Here is a 20267-nt window from a genome sequence, read left to right as displayed (position 1 = left end):
CCTTTCATTTAACAACACATTGCGAGACCTGCCCATATTGTTTCATGGAGTTGTAGATTGTTATTTTAATTGCTGTGTAGTATTTCATGCTATGAATATATCACAATTTATTCATTCTACTGTTGATGGACATCTGGGTGGTTCCCAGTTTTGGGCGATGATGAAGAGTGTAGATATGAACATTCTAGTACATGTCTTTTGGTAAATATTCATACTCCTTTCTCTTGGGTATACACCTAGGATGGGGATCACTGGGTCAGAGTTTAGGCCTTCTTTCAACTTGAGTGAAACTGTCACATGGCTTTCCAAAGTTGCGTCAGTTTGCACTCCCAACAGCCATGCATAAGAGTTCCGGTCACTCCATATCCTTACCAATAATTGGTAGATTCCATCTTTTTTTTTTTTTTTGAGATGGAGTCCTGCTCTATTGCCCAGGCTGAAGTGCAGTGGTGAGATCTCGGCTCACTGCAACCTCCACCTTCTGAGTTCAAGCGATTCTCTTGCCTCGGCCTCCCAAGTAGCTAGGATTACAGGTGCCTACCACCATGCCCAGCTAATTTTTTTGTATTTTTAGTAGAGACTGAGGTTCCACCATGTTGGCCAGGCTGGTATTGAACTCCTGACCTCAGGTGATCTGCCCACCTCAGCCTCCCAAAGTGCTGGGATTACAGGCATGAACAACCACGCCCAACCTCCATCTTTTTCATATTATCTATTGTGATGGGCATCCGTGGCATCTTGTTGCAGTTTTAATCTGCACGCCCCTGATGACAAATTACGGTGAGCATTTGAGCAGCCCTGGCCTCAGTGATCTCTGGAGCCTTTCCGGGGTCCCTAACTTTGCACAAGGCCCACAGGCCACCCTGGGAACAGCCCTCCAGGGAGGGTTTTTGTGAGGAAACAAAGGGAGTAGAAGGGGAATAAAAATGCAGAGGCAGAAACTATGCAACTGATCAATCTGCAAGGGAGCGGGAAGAAGAATGTGGCCACCACAGGAAAGCCCCAGGACTCACACCTGGCACCAAGGTGGGTTTCACTCTCCCAAGCCTAAATAGAACCTGCCCTCCCTTACTCTACTCCCTCACCTGGCATTGTCCTCCCTGCTGACCTATTCTATATTTATCTCCCATATGTGTGTTGCCTGTTTCTCCCATCTAGAATACTTTGTCCTTCTGTTCACTGCTGTGTGTCAGTGCCTATAGCAGTGCCTGGCACATAAGAGATGCTCATTCCATAACTGTTGGACATATGTGCCCACACTCAAGCCCACGGCCCCTGAGGCAGAATTGGGAAGGGCCTTGGTTCTGCCTGCCAGCCCGAGTCTGGCCAGTGGCTACAAAGACACACACACACACACTTTAGGTCTCTCCTTTCCAGACATCCCTCTCTGTTTATGTCAGCCTGAATACCCAGGAATAAAGGGGTGCGTGTATGTATTGGAGAGGCTGTTTGCAGTTCCCCCTAGCCTAGTCGGGTCTAGGGGGAACCAAGACCAGCACGTTTCTATGACAGTGATGCCTCTTCCAGAAGGAGGGAAGGAGAGTGGAGGAGGAAGAGCCAGCCAAGAGCCCCCAGGAGCTGAGCTGTGAGTCAGTGCCAAGTCCTGGGCGGACTCCAACCCAGCAATGGAACATCATCTGCTAAAATAAGCACCCCTGTGGTCCTGGCGTCCTGGCTCCCAGCCCTGGCTGCCTCTTGCTATCAGTTTATTTTGGTTTCAAGTAACCAAGCTGAAGATGGACAGACAAGAGTCTGATCCTCACCCTGGGCAGTGTTCTGAAGGGGGATGGGCAGAGGGCAGACAGTAGGGCATGGGGGAGGCCAGACAAAGGCCCCAAGTCCTGGGAGGGAGGAAGGAGCACCCATGGAAGGGGAGGAGAGGATCTGGGGAAAGAGTGAGACGTCCTCTCTTCCTTCTTCAAAATGGGCCTTTGCCCTGGAGCAATCAGGAACCAGCTCCCAGCTTACCTCCCAGCTCAGAGGGCCAAGCCAGGTCCCAAGGAGAGAGGACAGTGTTCCCCATTTATCGAGAGTGGAGCGAGGGCAGAAGCCACATGCCTCGGATGGGAGAGAAGGGACAGGGCAGCCTCCCAGCCTATGGCACTCTACATGTGGGGGGACACCCACTAAGTTGAGGATCCATTATCCAGCAATGTCCCCTAGGGACCGGCGAAGGGCTGCCTGCAGTTGGCTCAGGGTGGCATTGGAAGCCTCCCCTCCTGTGTCTCCTGCTGTGCCCAGGCCCCACCACGCCTAACCCTGGCCCTGTTCTCTCCAACAGCCACGTGCATGTAGTGGGGGCACCAGTGGGATCTCGTAAGTGTGTCACCCAAGTTAGCAGATCTGAGGAGCAAAGTCCATTGCGGGACACTGGGCTGTTTGCAGCTGGCTGGGGGTTTCCTTCAGGCAAGAGTAGCCAAGACAGAAGAGTGGGACAGAAAGAATGGGCAGAGCTATGACCTCAGCCTTCCTCGCAAGCCCCTGCTGTGAACACCAACCCCCTCCTACAAATTTCCAGCCATCCTTGACTGGTAAGCTATCTGATTTAACCACTATCCCTGTCCTGATTTAGCCACTCTCCCTGCCCGTTCCAGCCCTTGGTAAGGACCCCTCCACAGCAGAAGCCCTGGCCTGTGAAGCCCAGGACTGTCTCTCATGAATACCTTGCCCCTGGTGGGAGTGCCTACCTGGTCCTGGGCTTCCCACTTGGGAGTGCGCTTGGCGAGCCCCGTGCAGACGGTGTCTTCCTTGTTGAAGATGCCACCCATGTGCAATCCAAGTTAGCACCGCCCCATCTAGTTTCTAGCCGGGCACTCGCGTCAGGTGATCCCAGTCCATTCCTTGAATGCTGTGGGCCCCCAGCTACAGCCCTGCACCTCTCTGGATTCAGCTTCCTCTTCTGAAACTGGGGGAGTGATGACTCTCTCCCATGGTTGTTAGGGGGATTAAATGAGATCCCAGGACTCAGCAGTAGATACCCACTAATCCTACCTCTTCCTCCACACCTGCCGTCTCCAGGCCTTGAGCTGCACTTGCCCGGAGGCCACTGGCTCTATTGTCTAGCCAAGTCACTTGGCCCCCTCCAGGGCTCAATCTCATCCTGCCTGAATCACCCTTGGGAACTCAGGGACAAAATTAAACCCTGAGTGGCCCACAGGCCCAAGTTAGCTGCTGGGAACAGGTTTTCCATGAGCTGGAGCTCTCTGGTGCCCTTTGGCTAGGGGGAAAGGCCTCTCCCACACGAGGCTAGAGTGCAGCAGCGCAGCCTCCTTCGCTGGGGATGCGCTGTGGCTGGGTCGGACCCTACACGTCCCGCTGGATGCAACAGCTCTGGGTCATGTGGGCAGAGCTGAGGTCAGACCAGTCTCCTCCAGCACTAACTGTGATTGGCAGTTGGGAAGGAGGGTGCCTCATGGACACAGTCCCTGGCTCGGCCATTCTGGAGCCTGAGCTCGCAGGGAGCAAAACGATTCACCTGCTCCAGACAGGCAGCTGCTACCCATTTGGCACCTGTGGTGGGGGCGGTGCCTCCAGCTGGAGGGTAACTGCTGTCAGCTTCACTTTTCACCCTCGGCCTTGCTCCCCAGGTGTACTAGTCTAGTCTTATGCTTCTGTGAAGGAATACCCAAGACTGGGTAATTTATAAAGGAAAGAGGTTTAATTGATTCACAGTTCCGTATGGCTGGGGAGACCTCAGGAAACTTACAATCATGATGGAAGGTGAAGGGGAAGCAAAGACCCTCTTCACGTGATGGCAGGAGAGAGAATGAATGCCCAGCGAAGAAAGAAGCCCTTTATAAAACAATCAGATCTCGTGAGAACTAGCTCACTATCATGAGAACAGGACAGAGGAAGCCACTTCATGAATGAATTATCTCCACCCCGTCCCTCCCATGACACGTGGGGATTATGGGAACTACAATTCAAGATGAGAGTTGGGTGGGGACACAGCCAAACCATATCACCAAGGAATCCCAAGTGAGTAGTGATGAGCATCGCAGAGGTGTCAGCCAGACCCTTGGTGAGGAAGGCGGGCATTCTGGGTGGGAGGCAGGGCTGAGATGCAGGGTTGGGTCAAGGGTCCTGATGACCTGAGGCTGGGCCACCTCTCCTTTTCCCTGCAGGTAGGAAGGGATGGGGCAGGGAATGCCCATTTACCAGCCCTCTCCTGGAATCTGGGCACTCGCACGGCCATCCTGCGAGGGAGGCTTTATCATCCTGATGTTACGGATGAGGAGCTGAGACCCTCATGGGACTTGCCTGAACTCAGAGACGGTGGCATCTCCAGCCACACAGCCTCCGTCCTGCAGAGGACTGAAAGATCAGAACAGCCAGGAATGTCAGATCTGGGAGCTCCTTGCAGTTCATGTTCCAACATCCTTTTCCTGAGGAAAGGGGAAGCGAGTCTGGAGAATAAGAGGGGCTTGTCAGGCTTTTGTAGGAGCCGTGACTTCCAGAAACCCACGGAGTGCTTTTCCATAGCTTCCTCCCATGATAATCTCATCATGCCACAGACCTTCAACCCAGGTTGTGGGGCACATTGGCAGGAACCTCACCACACTGGAGAAGGATGAGCCCAGATGGCAGGCTGGACTTCCTCATGGGCACATTCAAGATGCCTGCTACCCCCCCGAGACTCCCAGAAATGCCTAGGGGTGAGGAGGGTGTGGTTTGCAATGGATCCCAAGCCCCAGGAAGGAGCCAGGGGCTTCAAGCCCGGGCAACTCGGGTGTCAATGTCATTGTGCCTCATTGTTCCCAACCACAGGAGGTCAGGCTGGGGGCCACTCCCAGCACAGACTTGCTGGTAATGTGACTGCCCCAGATCCCTCTTCCGAACCCAGTGGCTAAGAGCCTAGACTCTGAAGTCATCTGCCAGCTCAACCACTTGCTAGCTGTGTGACCATGGAAAGTCTATTTAACTTCTCTGCCTTGGCTTCCTGATATACATTGCAGGGAGGAGGAGAATAATATTATCCATAGCTCACAGGAAGTTTGCAAAGATTAAATTATATGACATAGTACCCCCCAAGCATTCTGTGTGTATATATATGTGTGTGTGTATATATATATATATATATACACACATATATATGTATATATATGTATACATATACACTCATATATATACAATATGTGTATATATTAATACAATATATACATAATATATATCACATATAATTTATGTATAGTATTAATATATTTATATATCCATATATGTATGTTCATATTCATATATGTATGTATCCCTTAGAATAAAGACTTACAAATGTTAGAGGTTGTTATTAGCTTAAACTTGCTGACAGAGACAGAGGGGATGGTGGTTGGCTGGAGACACTGGTTCTTAACTGGGGACAATTCCTGAAGACATTTTGGGTTGCCACAACTTGGGGGAAAGGGGAGGATGCTCTTGGTATCTAGTGGGCAGAGGCCAGGGATGCTGCTAAACATCCTACAATGCACCAGGCAGGACCCATGCCTGCCCGCCCCCCGCCCCATAGAATTAGGGCCCAAATGTCCACAGTGCCATGGGGAGGAAGCCTGGCTGAAGAGCAGGGGCCGTGGAAAGTGGCTCTTAGAGGGTAGAACAGGGCCTGGGCCAAGCTGACAAAGGAGTAGGTTTGGATTTCGGGAATAGCTGCCTCCAGGAGAACTGAGTGGATTTCCAACGCCTTGTGACTGTTATATAATGGGATGATTCACTGAATGGGGCTCGTAAACCCACTCTGAAGGCCACCAGCAGGGGGACACGTGGCTGTGGTTTGAGCAGCACAGAAAGAACAGCCATAGTGACCATGTGCAGGTTGGGGTCCTCCTTTAAGCAGGAAAGGGGAGCCCTAGGCAGGTCTCAGCCCTGCTTCTAGCTGGTGCATTCAGACACACACACACACACACACACACACACACACACACACAGACGGTGCTTAGCTGACAGCACACCACACACAAATAGTTAACATTCTTTAAGTGAAGAGGTGGATTTAACCCACCAGTTAGTATGACAGTGGGCAAATGAACTAGTCTTTTTTTGAGACAGAGTCTTGCTCTGTTGCCCAGGCTGGAGTGCAGTGGTGCGATCTTGGCTCAATGCAACCTCTGCCTCCCAGGTTCAAGCAATTCTCCTGCCTCAGCCTCCTGAGTATCTGGGATTACAGGCATCTGCCACCACACCCAGCTAATTTTTGTATTTTTAGTAGAGATGGGATTTCACCTTCTTGGCCAGGCTGGTCTCAAACACCTGACCTCAGGTAATCTGCCTGCCTCAGCCTCCCCCAAAGTGCTGAGATTACAGGCATGAGCCACCGCACCCAGCCAAACTAGTCTTATAAAAATATTAAGTACTTACCTGTAGGTCTCCTGTTTTCTACAAATACAACACTCCATCTCTTTCTTGGTGCACATGTGTGCAGGTGTGTGTGTGGATGCCCCAGTGTGCACATATGAGCACATGTGTGATGTGTAAACTAACAACTCTACAGGCATGTGAGGCACCTCACACGTTGGAAAGGACTTGAGCCTAACCACCAGTGTGCTGCTCTTCACTCTTCTGGAAAGTTCTGACCCTATGCAAACCTTTCCCCTCTCCAGAGCCCTGAGAAATTGAGGAAGGGAGTGCACGATGGAGCCCTTAGGAATACAGGCCCTTCCACACTCTAAGTGCCTCTGAAACCAGATAAGCAACTGGAAGTTGCTGCATCCACCAATCTTTTTTCTCTGAGAATAAAAATTCTAATCATAAGTCAGTTGGAATTTAAATCAAGCATACCTAAATATTTTCAAAAACTGAAATAAAAAATGGGATAATTATTTTGGAAGAGTTTGTGAATCCTGGGATGCAACCGCCTGTCCCACATCATTTCAAAATAATTGGTTGTTGGATAAAATTCAGCCTCTGGGCATGGTGGCTCACGCCTACAATCCCAGCACTTTGGGAGGCCAAGGCAGGCGGAGTTTGAGACCAGCCTGAGCAACTTGGTGAAACTCCATCTCTACAAAACATACAAAAATTAGCCAGGCATGGTGGCGTGCACCCGTAGTCCCAGCTACTCAGGAGGCTGAGGTGGGAGGATCACTTGAGCCCAGGAGGCGGAGGTTGCAGTGAGCTGAAATTGTGCCTCTGCACCCCAGCCTGGGCAACAGAGCGAGACCCTGTTTCAAAAAAAAAAAAAGAATTCATTTAACATACATGTTTGCTGCCAACCTTTGTGCACACGGGTACTCTCATACACAGTCGTGCACATGCACGGTCTTGTACGCAGCCGGTAAGGTGACCTTCCAGGAAGCTCAGGGCCCCCTGGTATGAGCTGACACCGGGGAGGAAGGTGAGGGCATGAAAAGAAAGGGCATTTGATACTGATATTTCTCATGGTCCAAAGTGGCCATCTCCACTTCACAGCTAAGGAGATGGAAGCACAGAGACTTGAAAACATGTTTCTAGGTTCAGTCCATTAATGCAGGGTCCAGATTTCTTTCTCTCTTTCCTTGCCCTTTCTCCCTTACTTCCCACTTTTCCTGGTGCCACTGAAACCAGCCACATCCCCTCCAAACTGCACTGTCATAGCTCCTGGCCTGGCCCCTGAAGAGCATGTGACCTGGGCAGTCACATCAACAGCCAGGGCTGTGCCCTGAGGGTGGATACACTGCAGCCCACAGGGCACTGCCAGCCCCGGGCTCGTGGGACAAGTGCTGACTGGATGCTAGTTCAGGGCCTGCCCGTGGCCCTCCTGGTGTTCCAGCTGGCCTCTCTGTCTTTGCCCTGCCCTCAGGGCCTCTGGCTTTATATTTAACAACACTGCCTGGCCCAGTGGGATCAAATGTCTGCCGTGCCACACATCCCAGGAAAGGACTGCAGAGGCCTTCAGATGATCTCCAGGCTGCAGTACCCAGAGGTCTGGTTTCTGACCCAAGTGCCTGTCCAACCCGAGAGCTGCTGCATCGCCTTTTGGGAAAGGCTGGCCTGGAGAGAATCAAAGCAGGCTACAGGTGACTGCATTTTGTCAGATCTTTTTGGTAGGGCCTCTGCGGCCTGTGTGGTCAGCCCCAGGTGACCTGCGCAGCCTCCTCTCCCTCATGGCTCTGCCCCTGCCCCACCGTCTGTCCATCTGTGTCTGGCCTGTTGAACCCTTTAGGGCTCGGAATGCCCTCTCCCTTGGGCCGTGTGGGCCCTGGGAGCGGCTGGCGTGGGGTTGGTGTGGGCGCTGGGCCAGCAGCCTGGCTCCCTCCGTCTTCCCTCCACTCTCTGGAGGCGGGCAGCCCCAGGGCCTCACCTGTGACGCAGGAGTCAGGAGTGCAGCAGCTTCCTCATGGGCAGGAGTGAGGCTTCAAAGAGGTAACACTCCAGCAAGTCCGTGACAGGGGCTGCAGGAGGCGAGTGCCCAGTAAGTGGAGCTATTATTATTTTTATCCTCAAGGCACAAATTAAATGCCACTAGCCCTGCTAAGTGCCAGAAGCAGTGTCAGCTCCTGGAATATACACTTCCTACCCACAGGAGGTACAGCCTTAGGGAGGACAGAGGCGGAGGGAGGTGGGAAGGAGGGAGTGGGGGAGGGGAGGGGCCAGGGAGAAACAGTAGTGGGATGGGGGCATCTGGAAGGAGGAGTGAGAGGAGAGGTGGGGCCAGAGAGAAGAAGAGGGGATGAAAGGAGGGGATGGGAGGAAGGGGGTGGAAGGAGGGGATGGGAGGAAAGGATGGAGGAGGGGATGGGAGGAGGAAATGGGAGGAAAGGATGGAAGGAGGGGAAGGGAGGAGCAGATGGGAGGAGAGAAAGGAGGGCATTGGAGAGAGGACAAGAGAGGGGATGAGAGAGGAGATGGGAAGAGTAGATGGGAGGAGCAGATGGGAGGAGAGGATGGGAGGAGGAGATGGGAGGAAGAGATGGGAGGAGGAGATGGGAGGAGGGGATGGGAGGAGGGGATGGGAGAGGGGATGGGAGGAGGGCATCACCCTGCTGTAGACGGGCAACCTGGGCACAGAGAGGTGAAGCAGCTGGCCCCACATCACCAGCTAATAGGAGCTGGCCTGTCTCCTGAGGTGGGAGGCACCTCCAGGGGAGGCACTGTAGACTCTGGCCAGAAAGGCTCGGCCTTCACGCTCCCCCAGATGCCTTCTTTGCTGCCTGGGAGATGCTGCTATGGGCATTTATTTGACCTGCTTGTGGCTCAGTTTGCTCAGCAGTGAAATGAAGGTGGAGAGACCCCTAAGTCTATGGCCAACTGATAAAGTGGTATGTGGCCGGCCCAGTGCGGGTCCAAGCAGGAGATCACAGAGGGTGGCCCAGGTTCATTCACAGGGGGTCCTGCGTGACCTGGGAGCCTCCAGGCCATGTTCCTGCATCTGGCTCTACAGGCAGAAGAAGCTCAAGAGAGAAGTCGAGAAGCACAAGCGTTTTGAAGACTGTCTGATTAAGGTCCTTGAGAAAATCCCGGAGGGCACGTACACAGCCTCCTCGGAAAGCCCTTTCTCTCCACAGCCGCCTACTGGCTGCAGGACCGCGACACGGTGTGTGGCCTCGTGGAGCCATAAGCTGCTCATCTACAGGATGGGAATCCACAAAGGCCAACCCCACAGTGGTGGGGAAGGGCGCAGGCAGCCAAGTCCGACTGCGTGGTCCCAACTCCAGCTCCACTGTCGCTAACAGTGTGGCCTCTGGCAAGCTCTCAGGGCCTTGATTTTCTTATCTGTACAATGGGAACAGCAATCACTATGTGGACTAGATGAAGTCATCCTTTATGAGCACAGCACAGGGCCCCGCATTTAGCTAGTACCTGGTAAACGTTGGCCATTATTATTATTATTTTGTTTGTCTTTGGTTTTGTGTTTTTGTTTTGCTATTATTAACTAAGAGTATAAGGACATCTGAGATGAGGTTTTGTGTGTTGTTTTATGAGTACTGGAAACTCATTAGAAAAGGGAAGGGGAGTCACACATATTTATTGTTATCATTATTATTTCAACACCATCAACAATAATTATTACCATTTATTAAATATGTGACCTGTGCTAAGCTCTTTAGCAAATCTTTTTTACCCCTCCTATGAGCTTTGCACGACTCTGTTACTCAGGCTCAGAGAGGGTAACGAACTTGCCCAGGGTCGCCCAGTCAGGAAGTGGTGGCACTGGGCTCAGACTCTGGTCCGTCTGACTTCATAGCCACTGTACTAAGTGCTAGAATGAGAGGAGCTATGGAAACTCCAAAAACTCTGCCTTGGAGATCAGGGAAGGCTTCATGGAGGAGGTGACCTCTCATGGGGCTCAAATGGGTGCAGCAAAGGAGAATGACCCTGCAGGCAGAGGGAGGGACCCAAATGTAGGCAAGAGCCACAGGGCTGCGAGGTGGGTTTGAGGGTGGTGAGCTCCGGGCTGCTGGGAGATGTGGGTGGGAGGCTGGGGATATATACTGAGTACTGAGCCAAGGAGGAGTCAGGGCTGCAGGTCAAGCATGGGGCTTGCAGCAGACCCAGCACCCAGTGCTGCTCGTGGTTTGGGACCTTCCTAATTCAGCAATTCTGCCCTGTTCAACCCATCCAAAATGCAAAACCACCAGGACTTGGCACTTGCTCGCTCAGGACAGGAACAATTCCTATCCCCTTCTCAGGCTGCCCTAAGCGGCAACGTCTCCTTGAGGGCAGTCTCCTGCCTCGTTCGGTAGTCTTCATCCAGAATCCCTGTCTTAGTCTCTGGCTGAAATTTCCAAGGTTGAGGATTCCCTTGAAGTGGAGGAGGCAGGGGAGCGGGGGCGGTGGGGGAGCGGTTGCGGGTGTAGATGGCAAGCCCGGAGAACTGCGGGACCATCCTACTGTCTGGGGTTATCCTACTGTCATAGACGGTCTGGCACCTCTCAATTGGGTGGCCCCAGCCGGAATTTCTGGCCACCCTGTTGGCATGGAGCACTGCAGGGGCACCCACCCATCCCGCCATGGCGCTGTCTCCATAGGCTGCACGGGATGGGAGGAGTCGGAGGAGGTGCTGGTGGAGGCCATGGTGAAGCACTACGGGAAGCTCTTCACAGCCAGCCAGGACACGCAGAAGCGCCTCGAGGCCTTCTCCCAGATGAGCCAGGCCGTCCGCCGGAGCCTGGAGGCTCTAGAGGAGGACCACAGGGCTCTCATGCCGGTAACAGCTGCCTGAAGTCTGTTCCATTCCCCGTGGCCCAGGGAGCTGGGGGCGTGGGGCCCCCTTTCTTGCACAGCCCTGGGGAAGGCCTCGAGGGAGCAGCAGCGTAATGCTGGGGGGCCCTGGGTGGGGCTGTCGCTCCTGAGCCACCTTCCATATCCCCTTCCTCTGTCCTCTGCTGCCTGAGGCTCAGCTCGTGCCTAAACGTTGTTCTGCGTGGTAGAAAAGCCATGTGTCCTGGATGCAGAGGGACTGGAGCTCAGCTCCCAGCTCAGCCACCGACTAGCTGTGTGACTGGTTTGTATCCTCTCTGAGCCTCAGTTTCTGCATCTGTCAAGTGGGGGCAGCACACTCTAGTTGCTAGGGTCCTTGCGAGGCACCAAACACAGACTGCCTCAAAGTAAGTGCCAGAGACGTCATTTCCCTTCTCTTCCTTTGTGGTTATCTCATAATAAATAGGACTTCCGCTGGGAGGGATGGGCACTCCAGGTGGAAGAGCCTGCCCTGACAAAGGCGTGGCATCATGAAGATTCATGCTGCCACTGGGATCGGGGACTTCGGGATCCCAGAGGAAGGATGACCAGCCGGTTGGTTCACTGCAAAGGGTTGCTGCGTAGTTTTGGAGAGAGCATCTGCCCCCTAGTGGCAGCGCTGCAAGCCTGCACCACGTTGTACCATTTCTTTGGAGAATGGAATTCATGGATGGGCTGGGCACTGCGTGAAGCACTTTACATGCTTTATCTCACTTAAATCTCACGCCAGCACCTCCAGGTAGGTGCTACTATTCCAAGGGCTGGGACTAGGGAAAGGCAAGTCCAGCCATGCTATTCTTCCCATTTTCGGGGGGAGGAAAGTAAGCCTCAGAGAAGTGGGGCCACGGGGGTATGTCCTGTGTCTTTCTCTCTCTCTCTTTTCCTCTCTCTCTCGCTCCCTCTCTCTCTTTCTTTCTTTCATTTTTTTGGGAGACAGGGTCTCACTCTGTCGCCTAGGCTGGAGTGCAGCGGTGTGATCTCGGCTTACTGCAGCCTCTGCCTCCCAGACTCAAGCGATTCTCCTGCCTCTGCCTCCTGAGTAGCTGGGATTAAAGGCATGTGCCACCACACCCGGCCTGTTCTGTATCTTTCAAATTCCTATCCCACAGGGCCTGGCTGGGGGCATGTATTAGTTCCTTCTCATGCTGCTAATAAAGAAACACCTGAGACTGGGTAATTTATAAAGAAAAAGATGGCTGGGCATGGTGGCTCATGCCTGTAATCTCAGCACTTTGGGAGGTTGAGGCAGGCAGATCACTTGAGGTCAGGAGTTCAAGACCAGCCTGGCCAACATGGTGAAACCCTATCTCTACCAAAAATACAAAAATTAGCCAGGCATGGTGGTGTGCGCCTATAATCCCAGCTAATCAGGAGGTTGAAGCAGAAGAATCACTTGAACCCCGGGGGCAGAGGTCGCAGTGAGTCAAGATTGCTCCACTGCACTCCAGCCTGGGCAAAAAGAGTGAGACTGTCTCAAAAAAAAAAAAAAAATTATAAAGAAAAAGAGGTTCAATGGACTCACAGTTCTACATGGCTGGGGTGGCCTGACAATCATGGTGGAAGGTGGAGGAACAAAGGCACGTCTTACATGGTGGCAGGCAAGAGAACTTGTGTAGGGGAACTCCCCGTTATAAAATCATCAGGAACTGGGGCTCAGGTAAACTCCATCAGCCTGGACACGCCCTTTTCTGCATCTCTGGTGCCTTGAATGGCCCCAGCCACCCAGAAGTATTCCTTCCTCCTATCCTGTCATTGCACAGACCACCCTGGGGACTCAGACCAGGGCACATGCCCTGGAGGGTTTGTCATACCAATATGGCCCATTCCCTCTGCCCCAGAGCCTCAAGATCCGGCTGTGTCAGCTGCAGAAGAAGTGTTACCGCAAGCAGGAGCAGTGGTGGCAGCTGAAGCATCACTTACCAGAAGGACATTGACTTTGACACACACACCACCAGCAGCTATAATGTGAGTCCAGTCTTTCAGCCTGGGGGTGGGGTTAAGGGTGGGGAAGGGGAAGCTGATGCCTCCATCATCAATCCCAAAACACACAGACACATACGCACGCAGACACACACACACAGAGCCAGACACATAGACACACAGGCACACACACAGCCAGACACACACAGACAGAGACATATTCACAGCCAGACACATAGACACACAGACACAACCAGACATATAGACAGACCCAGCCAGACACATACACACAAATGCAGACACAGCCAGACACACACAGACACACAGAAACACAGACACAGCCAGACACACACACAGACACAAACACAGACAAACACACAGACATGCGAACACACGCACATGCAAACACACGCACAGCCACACAGACACATACACACACAGACACACGCAGAGACATACATAGAGACAGACACACACAGACAGACCCATACCACTTACTTCTCCTTGGTGACAGTTTGCTTTCAAAGGGCCTCTCTTTGAGGGGTCAAATGTTACTTTACAGATGGGAAAACTGAGGCCACAGATATTTCAGGACAGAGCTCTGCCAAGAACCAGAGCCGGGATCCACCGGCCCAGTCCCAGGGCTTGGTGTTGTGCCGAGCTCTTAGTCCTTGTATAATGTTTGTGGTTAATAATAAGATAATGGCGTTTAAGTGAGTGGTTGTTATGTACTGTCTTCAGTAACCCTGGTGTCTCTCTGATCATTCCAGGCAGTGCTTAGCACAGAGTCTGACCTGGAGTAGGTGTTCTTAAATATTGGTGAATTTTACCCACACTCATTTTACAAATGAGAAAAATGAGGCTCAGAAAGAACAAGTCATGGCCAAAGTCCATGGCCCTGAATTCCAGGGATTCCAGAATTCAGCTCTTGCACTGCCCCTTACTGGCCTTGGGAGTGTGGTCTGGTCACCCCTGGACCCCAGTTCCTCACCATAAACGGAGGCAACAGTCTATGTTCTGGCTTCAGGGACTGTGGGAGGACACTCAGGACCATGGCTTGGGAACAGAGCTGCGCTGGGCACACCTTTCCTGCACAGGATGAGATCATGGAGTGAGGGTGAGACCTGCTCAGGTCCAGACTGACTGGGCCTCGAGGGATCTGAGTTTGGAAGACAAGGCTTGGGGGCTATTGGCTGCTGACCTCCAGCCAGGGCAAGGGGCTTAGGGAGGGAGCTGGGTGGGTCACAGTCTACAGAGCCCCTTTGAGGTCTGTCTCTCTAAGCTGCTGCAGCAGACCAGGATCCTGGAGGTCTGAAGTCCTGGGCCCCGCTCCATGCTCCTTCCCAGTCCTCTGCTTCTAACGAGGTGTGGACCCCGATGCCTCCAGCCAGGAAGCCCTTCTGAAAGGAGTTAGTCCAACCTCCCTCTTTGCAGGGGAGGACGCTCAGGCTCTGAAGTGGGGAGGAACTCAACCAAGCCCCGCAGGAGAGGAATACAGACCATGATGAGAAGGACACTCCCAGTGTCCCAGCTCTGTCCATGACACTTCGCTGGCCAGAGTGAGCCAGGGCAGGGGCAGGGGATGCTGGGAGAGAGCCTGAGCCGCCTCCTCCTCCTTCTCTTTCCTGCAGGATCAGCTGCTCAGCTACATGCAAATGACCATCACCAACATGGCCCGGCAGTGCTGCCCCTCTGCCCACGGCGTGCCCAAGAGCATGGATCTCTTCTCCAAGCTCGATCTGATTAAGGTAAGGATAGACAGATGGCCGCGGGGCTCCCGACTGCCCCAGGCAAGACTCCAACTTGAGCTAGTCCTGTTCCTTAGCTCAGGCTGCATCTGTGTTTAGCCCCCAATCAGCTCTTCTTTCCATAGCTACATGGGTGCCTGGTGCAGTAAGGTCCTAAGGTCTCTATTAGTCTACAAACTTGAGCACCCACTAGGTGAAGGGTCAGTGTAGAGGGTGCATGGAGGAACTTCCCACCTGGTCTTCATATGTAGCTCCACACGTGTGTGTGACACATCACACACAGGCACACACACACACAGTATGCACCCATCAACATCCACGTGTGCTTTCTGCACACCAACACACATGAGACATACACAGACACACCTGCAAACAAGCAAACATCAACTTGCAAGCACGAAGATGCAAACAGGTATGATCACACTTTTACACATATGAGCACGCTGGCAGCGGGCATTTCAGTGACTGAGGGAACCTCTTGCACAGGGTCCTCACCTTAAACTTCACACTATCAGTCCACGGGACTTCTTTCCTCATCGCCCCCATCAGTCAGGATGCTGTTACTGCAGTAACAGAAAACATGATCAGATTGGCTTTGACAACAGAGCATGTCTTTTTAAAATAATAACTTTATCGAGATATAATTCACATACCATAACATTTAGCCCTTACAATTATGGACTTTCGTGTTTTCAGTATAGTCAAAATTGCACAGCTATTACCCCTCTCTAATTCCAGAACATTTCATCACCCCCAAAGAGATACATTTTGCGTCTGGCTGCTTTCATTTAGCATAATGTTTTCAAGGTTCATCCATGTCCTAGCACGAATCAGTGCTTTATTTTTATGGCTGAATACTCCATGGTATGGGCATATTTATATGGATTGAACTTTTGTTTATCCATTCATCAGTTGACGGACATCTGGATTGTTTACATTCCTTAGGTATTATGAATATTACTGCTATGAACATTTGTGTACAAATTTTTATGCAGAGATATGTTTTCACTTCTCTTTGATACATACCTACGAGTGCAATTTCTGGGTCATCTGTTAACTGTATGTTTAATATTCGAAGAACTGCCAAACTCTTTTCCAAAGTGGCTGCACCATTTACCATCCCCATGATCAATGTACGAGGCTTCCAATTTCTCCACATCCTTGCCAACATTTGCTATTGTTAACCTTTTCTAATTTAGCCCTCCTAATGGGTGTGAAGTGGCATCTCATTGTGGTTTGGATTTGCGCTTCTCTGATGACTAATGATGTTGAGTATCTTTTCATGTGCTTATTGGCCATGTGTATCTCTCCTTTGGAGAAATGCCTATTCAAATTCTTTGCCCATTAAAAAATTTGATGATTAGTATTTTTTTTTTGAGACAGAGTCTCACTCTGTTGCCCAGGCTGGAGTGCAGTGGCACATCTTGCTCGGCTCACTGCAACCTCCACCTCCCGGGTTCAAGCAATTCTCCTGCCTCAGCCTCCCGAGTAGCTGGGACTACAGGCATGCACCACCACACCCGGCTAAGTTTTGTATTTTTATTAGAGACGGGGTTTCACCATGTTGGCCAGGCTGGTCTCAAACTTCTGACCTCAAGTGATCCACCCGCCTCGGCCTCCCAAAGTGCTGAGATTATAGGCATGAGCCACCATGCCCGGCCTATTTGTCCTTTTTTAGTTGAGTTGTAAGAATTCTTTTTGCGTTCTGGATACAGGTCCCTTATCAAATATATGATTGCAAATATTTTCTATCTTGCATGTTATCTTTTTACTATCTTTTTGGTGTCCTTTGAAGTACAGAAGTTTTGAATTTTGATGGAATCCAATTTGTTTGTTTGTTTGTTTGCTTGTTTGAGACAGGGTCTCAGTCTATCACCCAGGCTGGAATGCAGTGGTGCCACCTTGGCTCACTGGAACCTCCGCCTCCTGGGTTCAAGCGATTCTCCAGACTCAGCCTCCCCAGTAGCTGGGACTACAGGCATGCGCCACACTCCTGGCTAATTTTTGTATTTTTTGGTAGAGACACGGTTTCACCATGTTGGCAGGCTGATCTTGAACTCCTGACCTCAAGTCATCCACCTGCCTCGGCCTCCCAAAGTGCTAAGATTACAGGTGTGAGCCGCCGCATCCGGCCGAGAATCCAATAGTTTTACTTTGGGGATGTGTGTGTACTTGTCCTTTAGGTGTCATATCTAAAAAGCCACTGCCTAATCCAGGGTCATGAAGATTTACACCTGTTTCTTGTGAGAAGTTTATAGTTTTTGCTCTACTGTTTAGGTCTGTGATTCATTTTCAGTAGATTTTTTAATATAATGGAAAGTAGGGGTCCAATTTCATTATTTTGCATGAGGACATTCAGTTGTCCTGATACCATTTGTTTAAAAAGTTCTACTTTTCCCCTTTGAATTTTCTCAGTACCCTTGTCAAAAATCAATTGACCATAATATGAAAGTTTATTTCTGGATTCTCGATTCTATTCCATTCATCTCTATGCCTGTTTTTATGCCAGTACCATACTGTCTTGATTACCGTGGCTTTGTAATAAATATTAAAATTTAGAAGTGTGAGTCTTCCAACTTTGTTCTTTTCTGAGGTCATTTGGTTCCTCTACCAGGGCACATCTTGTATCATGAGTGGAAGTTTGGTGCCTGCGTGGGTTTCAGGCATGGTGTTGTGTCCGGAATTGGTGGGTTCTTGCTCTCGCTGACTTCAAGAATGAAGCCGCGGACGCTCGCGGTGAGTGTTACAGTTCTTAAAGGCGGTGTGTCTGGAGTTTGCTCCTTCTGACGTTCACATGTGTGTGGAGTTTCTTCCTTCTGGTGGGTCCGTGGTCTCGCTGGCTCAGGAGCGAAGCTGCAGACCTTCGCGGTGAGTGTTACAGCTCTTAAGGCGGCACGTCTGGAGTTGTTCATTCCTCCCGGTGGGTTCGTGGTCTTGATGGCTTCAGGAGTGAAGCTGCAGACCTTCCCAGTGAGTGTTACAGCTCATAAAGGCAGCCTGGACCCAAAGAGTGAGCAGTAGCAAGATTTATTGCAAAGAGCAAAAGAAGAAAGCTTCCACAGTATGGAAGGGGACCCCAGCGCATTGCCACTGCTGGCCTGGGCAGCCTGCTTTTATTCTCTTATCTGGCCCCACCCACATCCTGTTGATTGGTCCATTTTACAGAGAGCCGATTGGTCCGTTTTACAGAGAATTGATCGGTCCGTTTTGACAGGGTGCTGATTGGTGTATTTACAATCCCTGAGCTAGACCCAAAAGTGCTCCAGGTCCCCACTAGATTAGCTGGATTCAGAGTGTGGACACAAAGGTTCTCCAAGTCCCCACCAGAGTAGCTAGATACAGAGTGTTGATTGGTGCATTCGCAAACCCCGAGCTAGACACAGGGTGCTGATTGGTGTGTTTACAAACCTTGAGCTAGATACAGAGTGCCGACTGGTGTATTCACAATCCCTTAGCTAGACATAAAGGTTCTCCAAGTCCCCACCAGACTCGGGAGCCCAGTTGGCTTCACCCAGTGGATCCTGTACCGGGGCCGCAGGTGGAGCTGCCTGCCAGTTCCGCGCCGTGCGCCCGCACTCCTCAGCCCTTGGGTGGTTGATGGGACTGGGCCCCGTGGAGCAGCGGGCGGCGCTCGTTGGGGAGGCTCCGGCCATGCAGGAGCCCACGGGGGAGGTGGGGGAGGCTCAGGCATGGCGGGCTGCAGGTCACGAGCCCTGCCCCACGGGGAGGCAGCTAAGGCCCAGCGAGAAATCGAGCACAGCAGCTGCTGGCCCAGGTGCTAAGCCCCTCACTGCCTGGGGCTGGCGGGGCCCGCCGGCGGCTCCGAGTGTGGGCCCGCTGAGCCCACGCCCACCCGGAACTTGCACTGGCCTGCAAGGGGCTGAGCGCAGACCCGGTTCCCGCCCGCACCTTTCCCTCCACACCTCCCCGCAAGCTGAGGGAGCCGGCTCTGGCCTTGGCCAGCCCAGAAAGGGGCTCCCACCGTGCAGCGGCGGGCTGAAGGGCTCCTCAAGCGCGGCCAGAGTGGGTGCCAAGGCCGAGGAGGCACCGAGAGCGAGCAAGGTCTGCGAGGGCTGCCAGCACGCTGTCACCTCTCAGTGTGATCCTAGGCTCAGCGGCATCATCAAAGACCCATCCTTTCCATACTCTCCTGTCTTCCACCTTTAGCACTGACTTCATCCTAAGTCAGAACTTGCTTACCTCATTTGAGGCAGGTTCAGTGCAGATAATCCAAACACAGGATACTTAGCTCCCCAGGAACACTGAGGGGCAGGTCTCTTCCCTAGTGTCCAGTGCAACAGTCAGCAGTGAGCAAGCCTGTGGCTCAGTTAAGAAGGACTTCTCCAGGAACCTCACAGGCAGTATCGAGGCTGCTGCATGGCACAACTCAGTGGGCACCATTCAGTTGAAGTCTGTGTAATTGGCATCCCTAGTTATATACAGCTTGGTACTTATTCATATTCCAAAGAAATGAGATTTCTGAGTAAGGACACATTTGTCTAAATAGTCACAGTGTATTAATTTCCTCTTCTTCCCAAGAAAAAGAAGAAATTATGTGGTGATGTCACAGGGTCCTAAGCAACAATCAGATTGGGCCTCTGGATTGACATCTGTCAGTCACTCAGCCAACATGAATTGAGCCACCTGAATATGCTCAGCATTCTGCTAGGCCACAGGAGATGGAGGCTCATCTGGTCCTTAAGAAACGAATGCCCTTCAGAGAGGGAGGCTGGGGACAGTCATGGTGGGCTTCTTGGAGGAGGCAGTGAGAAGAGGCAGGCAACCACATTCAGTAAGTCACACCAGGATCTGGACTCCTAGTCATCCAGCTCTGTCACTCCTGGCTGTGCCACATCAGACAAGTCACTTAACCTCTCTGAGCCTCCGTTTGCTCATTTGCCCAGTGGCATTGATACCACATTCTTTGCAGGGCGCTTGTGAGAGTTAAAGGAGAAGTAGGTCAGCCTTTGATGATGCTTTGGTACCTAGGAAGCAGCGTCCAAAGGCCAAAACACTGTTAGGTGAGAGATTTATTTTCCCTCCCAGGAGTTCATGTTGGACAAAATGGAGACTGTAAGACTGATCGCACTGCTCACGGAACCCAAAGTGTGCTGGGCATGGGACAGCTTCAGGGACCAGTGGCTCAGAGGACACCCCAAACCCTTCAGAAAATGTCCAAGGAGCCGGGTTTCCACCCCCAGGACACCCTGTCCCAGCCCGCATGCTTCAGAGTGCTCCAGCCTGTACTGACCAGCCTGCGCCTTGCAGGCCCTGTGTCATCCTGACCTCTCCTTACCTGCCTGCCTCCTTTTCTTGCTACTAACACCTCTAAGCCAGCGGGAGAGAGTCTGGGGGCATCGAGGGGGTGGTCAGGGTCCTGGGCTCAGCTGGGGTTGGGGGTGCTGCTCCCCATCCTGGGGGATTGGCAGTGATCCAGGTAAGGCCTGCCTGGAT

At 52.0% G+C, this 20267-nt stretch overlaps 3 protein-coding genes across 3 annotated transcripts in view; 2 read left to right on the top strand and 1 right to left on the bottom strand.

Moving 5' to 3' along the window:
• Nucleotides 1-8346, bottom strand: part of ASB2 (ankyrin repeat and SOCS box containing 2) — a 55839-nt gene extending 47493 nt beyond the window's left edge. Inside the window, exon 1 of the mRNA XM_032179884.2 lies at nt 8267-8346. The gene's annotated coding sequence lies outside the window, so the exon portion shown is untranslated. The remainder of the gene's footprint in view (nt 1-8266) is intronic.
• On the top strand, nt 3281-20063 carry CCDC197 (coiled-coil domain containing 197). The gene is given in 9 exon segments (XM_058429379.1): nt 3281-3541; nt 4125-4339; nt 7839-7982; nt 9347-9429; nt 10935-11113; nt 12984-13057; nt 13059-13110; nt 14697-14813; nt 19860-20063. Coding segments are annotated over 9 exon segments (1329 nt in total).
• OTUB2 (OTU deubiquitinase, ubiquitin aldehyde binding 2) overlaps nt 13081-20267 on the top strand; it is a 44383-nt gene continuing 37196 nt past the window's right edge. The window contains exons 1-2 of the mRNA XM_058429370.1: nt 13081-13110; nt 14697-14813. The gene's annotated coding sequence lies outside the window, so the exon portion shown is untranslated. The remainder of the gene's footprint in view (nt 13111-14696; nt 14814-20267) is intronic.

This window comes from Hylobates moloch, unplaced genomic scaffold (assembly GCF_009828535.3).
Source record: "Hylobates moloch isolate HMO894 unplaced genomic scaffold, HMol_V3 SCAFFOLD_16, whole genome shotgun sequence".
In the NCBI taxonomy this organism is placed as follows: Eukaryota; Metazoa; Chordata; class Mammalia; order Primates; family Hylobatidae; genus Hylobates; species Hylobates moloch.
This window is presented reverse-complemented; position numbering and strand designations above follow the sequence as displayed.